The sequence below is a fragment of the Amphimedon queenslandica genome, unplaced genomic scaffold, assembly GCF_000090795.2.
Source record: "Amphimedon queenslandica unplaced genomic scaffold, v1.1 AMPQUscaffold_12805, whole genome shotgun sequence".
NCBI classification, from domain to species: Eukaryota; Metazoa; Porifera; class Demospongiae; order Haplosclerida; family Niphatidae; genus Amphimedon; species Amphimedon queenslandica.
In genome coordinates this window covers 11,905-16,255 of record NW_003546959.1, presented here as the reverse complement: position 1 = coordinate 16,255, position 4,351 = coordinate 11,905, and the positions used below count along the sequence as shown (strand labels likewise).

Sequence of the window (4,351 nt, the reverse complement as noted above, 5' to 3'; positions counted from 1 at the left end):
TCATGATGTGCTTTTGCTCTTTCTCTTCCATTCAGTTATTGCTCTTCTAGTGCATTGAATGCTGTTAGTGCATACAGTTTCAATATCATAGAGTTCATCAAGTAATCAAGGGAAGAAATATAACAGGAGTCAAGGTAAAACACACAAAGTGGATGAACAAGCAGATGAAACCTCAGGAGAGTCAGGAGAGCTAAATGTGACAATCCAATTTCGTTAAGTGCTGCAGACAATGGCCTCAATGATGTGCTTTTGCTCTTTCTCTTCCATTCAGTTATTGCTCTTCTAGTGCATTGAATGCTGTTAGTGCATACAGTTTCAATATCATAGAGTTCATCAAGTAATCAAGGGAAGAAATATAACAGGAGTCAAGGTAAAACACACAAAGTGGATGAACAAGCAGATGAAACCTCAGGAGAGTCAGGAGAGCTAAATGTGACAATCCAATTTCGTTAAGTGCTGCAGACAATGGCCTCAATGATGTGCTTTTGCTCTTTCTCTTCCATTCAGTTATTGCTCTTCTAGTGCATTGAATGCTGTTAGTGCATACAGTTTCAATATCATAGAGTTCATCAACTATGAGATTTAATCTGTACCCCAGATCAAACTAGTCAGGTGGAGCCTGACCCACCTGACTAAGATCAAACCACTTCTCCTGTAAATTTCCTTCTGTTGCAATGATTTGAAGACAGTCACCCAATAAAGGATCATTTGTGATAAATAAAAAATAATTATTATGTATTAGTTTTTTTATTCATTTGCTGCATACCTATAGAATGTAATGGATTGCTTCATGGGATTGCTGATTCTGATTGTTGATATATCAGGTATTGTACTTGTACAAGATTGTGTTATATCAGTTCATCACAAGAAGGCTGGTTGTAATAATTAATTATACAAATTATTATTGTTGAAAATTAGCTACACTATAATTATACTGGTTCTAACAGCATGCACAAGCCTAATGTAATCAGAAAAATTGAACAAAGTCATATAAGTTCAAAATGTTAAATCTTAAGTTCAAAACCGAACTTAGCCTTGATAGCCTTCACCCATTCCTCTCTTAATTTTGCAGCTTTTTTGGCAGGGGCTCCCCCGACTCGTTCTAGAGCTGACAGAAACTTCTTGCAATGATCCTCAACTTTGGTCAACGTTGAGAAGCAGCTAAGACTTGCTTCAAATTCACTAATTATACTGTTGTATGTTGGTTTGTTATTGACTCCACGACTAATGATCTTTTCTGCGTACATTTCATCAGCAACTGGCCTAAGGTTGTCCTCTGACATGCTAGTGATGTTAGCATACTGAGAAATGACGACTTCTTTTATTTCTTTAATAACTTTCTTTACGTCAGCACTCTCTCCTACAGAAAAATTAAGCTATAGCACTCAATGTAATTATTGCATATTTAATGTTAATTATGCAGAAGATTGTACACTAACGTTTTGATCCTTCTTTACCATCACTACCTCCTTTCCCTGTTTTTTCCTCTGGTCTATTAATACCTATAAATGCAGTACAGTTATATGCTTTGCTACTGCAAGCTTTGTTACTAGTAGTAATTGATATTATTAGTGTAATGGTATTCATGTGTACATATCATGAATATTTATCAACCCACACAATATGACGTGCAGTAGTTATCAACGAGTCATGAATGATACACAATGACAATGCAAATATTATCATATCCACCATTAATGCTTCTTCCTTGATTTTAAAGGCTATATGAAGCATTCTTCTTTTTGAAACTGTATCACATCTGTCCTTTCATTACTAGATAGTAGCAAATTGCTTGTATCAAAGTTTTGCCAAATAATTCAATAGGTCTATGATCATGCAACAGTATATACAGTGTCCTCCATTTATGGATGCTGTCAATATCTTTAGACAATATACTAGTAGCTACACACACACACACATGGCTAGATATATAGGAGACTTACTGGCCATTGAGCTTTGGGACTCTCTTTCTTGTTTCAGAGCTGTAGTGCTTGTGGGAGTGTCTTTTGTTGATATGTATACGTCAGGATTGCATCATTTACCATTTACCATACATGTACGTGCTTAGTCATGCCATAATGTCATGAATTTTTCTGTTTAAAAATTTGACAACATATACACATGAAAATAACTTGACATTTTATTACATTGAAATATTAAATGAGTAGTTACAGTCTTTCTGAACAGCATCGATGAGATCATCTTTAAGAGCAGCTCCAGCAACATGATAACTACCACCCACAGATGACATTGACTCAAGAAGTTTAGTACAAGAACTTTCAAACTCTTGCACTGTCCTTGTAAAGCCAAGAGAAGCCTTGAACTCTCCCAATATCTTATCAATGGTTGGATCACTGCACACTGAATCACTGATGACCTTCTTTGAGAATAGAGAATAGGCAAAATCCTTAACAGATGCAGCAGGTAGCCTGTTGAGTGATCCATACCAAGTGTTGATCACATTCTCAATTGCTTTCCTAAGCTTTGTAATATCAACTGCCTGTGCTTTTGTCTTAGGATGTGACACTATAAAGAATGGAATATAACTAATGTTTCTTTTAAAGGAAGATTTGTTTGTGTACTATAAATACTTCTTTATAAAAACACACACAATCATAACGGATTGTAATAACAACACTTAATAATCATGAATAATAATAATGTGTACTTCATTGTAGTTATATCTAGTTGTATACCGTACCTCCTCCTCCTCCTCCTGAGGCACCAGTTGATCCAGTCCCAATTCTTGATCCTTTAAAGAATATTAAAATAAATATCAGACACTACAATACTTACTTATGTCCGCCACAATTTCTTTTAACTTTTCATCTTCAAGCTTCAGTAGTATCTTACAAATCACCTCCAGCCTCTCCTCTCCATTCTTACAGTTACTGATTCCTCTCATCAGTTCTCTTGTCATTTTTGATGCCTTTTGACCAGCAGGTCCATTAGTAGTAGTTATATCATCAAACAGTTGTGATGGGATCAGTGAAGCACCCAAGAACTCATCCAATGCTTTATCTAGTCGTGCAGCAATTGAACTGTTGATGTCAGCAAAATGTGACCTAAAGAGTTCATCTGGACCTGTTATTGATAAGAGAGAGGGAGAGAGAGATCATATTATACTTCTGTATATACAGTGAAGGATTGTTTATTAATACCACTCATCACTGATAGGCTTAAGGGGGCCACCATCATTTCTTTCTATAGCATATAAACTTACTTGTTGACATCTTGTAAGCCAAGGGTGTGGGCTGTTGCAGTTGGAATTTGCTGTGTAGTCATATGTCATAATGATGCAATGTCCATGTACTGGTATTCATGTACAATGTCATTCATTCTTTTGACATATACGGTCTATGTATATCCATATACCTTTTCCTTATATAGAGTTGTTGTTTGTCATTGATAGTTTAGATAATAGTTATTACTCTTTAACTAATACATGATTCAAAAACAGCAAAAATAAAAGTATTAAACATTACTGTGTTTCTTAATAGCATTAGGTATTCTATCAGCAGCTGCATTGTCTCCAGTACTCCTAACTGCTTTTATCAGTGTCGGCCATGTTGTATCCTTAACTTTATCCACTTTATTAAGCCACTGTTGTAGAGTTTTTCTCAAATGTTCTGTACAATCACCTTTCTCTCTTTCAATAGCATTCAGTCTGTTGATGTAGATGGGCCTAGAGCTAGTCCAAGCTGTTCCCAGTGAACTGGTCCAAACATTGCTTCTCCAAGTACTGTCTCCACTAGTACTAAATCTTGTATAGCTATAAGATTGGATATACATGAAATGAATGTAATGAAATGTAAATGTAGTTCTGAATGAAATGGAATGTAGTTCTGTAAATCCATTGGGCAATAAAGCCATACATACATTCATTATTGCCCAAATTTTGTGACAATGAGATCATGTGTCATGAATACATGACTAATTTTGCTGACAGTATCATTAGTAAGTATCATTGAACAGATAGTGCCGAAATTTTTATTTAGCTACTCTATTAAAATTACCAATAGTGTAAATCAAGGTGCAAACCCATCAACAATTAATGACTATGATGAGTGAAGTGAGCAAAATCCACTGATCCGAATGACAGGCTGGGACCATGTACCATTCCTTAGTGACTGGGGAATGGTCTGGCTAGCGAAACTAGTCACTGACTGCTACAAAAGTACAGCCTAAACTGATTTAGCTCTCCTACACACTTCATAGCTAATGCTGAATTGAACTGAGATGATAAAACACATCGAGGTTTCCTTTATAGTCTGTTGTAGGGCTTCAATTTTGCTTTAGTTAAAAAAGTTCAAGTTAAAGTTATCTGTTAATTTAGACTTTTATTATAAAG

At 35.5% G+C, this 4,351-nt stretch overlaps 1 protein-coding gene across 1 annotated transcript; it reads right to left on the bottom strand.

Annotated features, from left to right (window-relative positions):
• Window positions 1-853: 853 nt before the first annotated feature.
• LOC109586709 (uncharacterized) lies at window positions 854-3,326 on the bottom strand. The gene is made up of 6 exons (XM_020002914.1): window positions 3,224-3,326; window positions 2,797-3,084; window positions 2,702-2,752; window positions 1,944-2,526; window positions 1,440-1,502; window positions 854-1,360 (listed from the first exon to the last, which is right to left on the bottom strand). Exons 1-4 carry the CDS (start codon window positions 3,231-3,233, stop codon window positions 2,144-2,146), a joined length of 732 nt encoding a protein of 243 aa, XP_019858473.1. The 5' UTR covers window positions 3,234-3,326; the 3' UTR covers window positions 854-1,360; window positions 1,440-1,502; window positions 1,944-2,143.
• Between the last annotated feature and the right edge of the window lie 1,025 nt (window positions 3,327-4,351).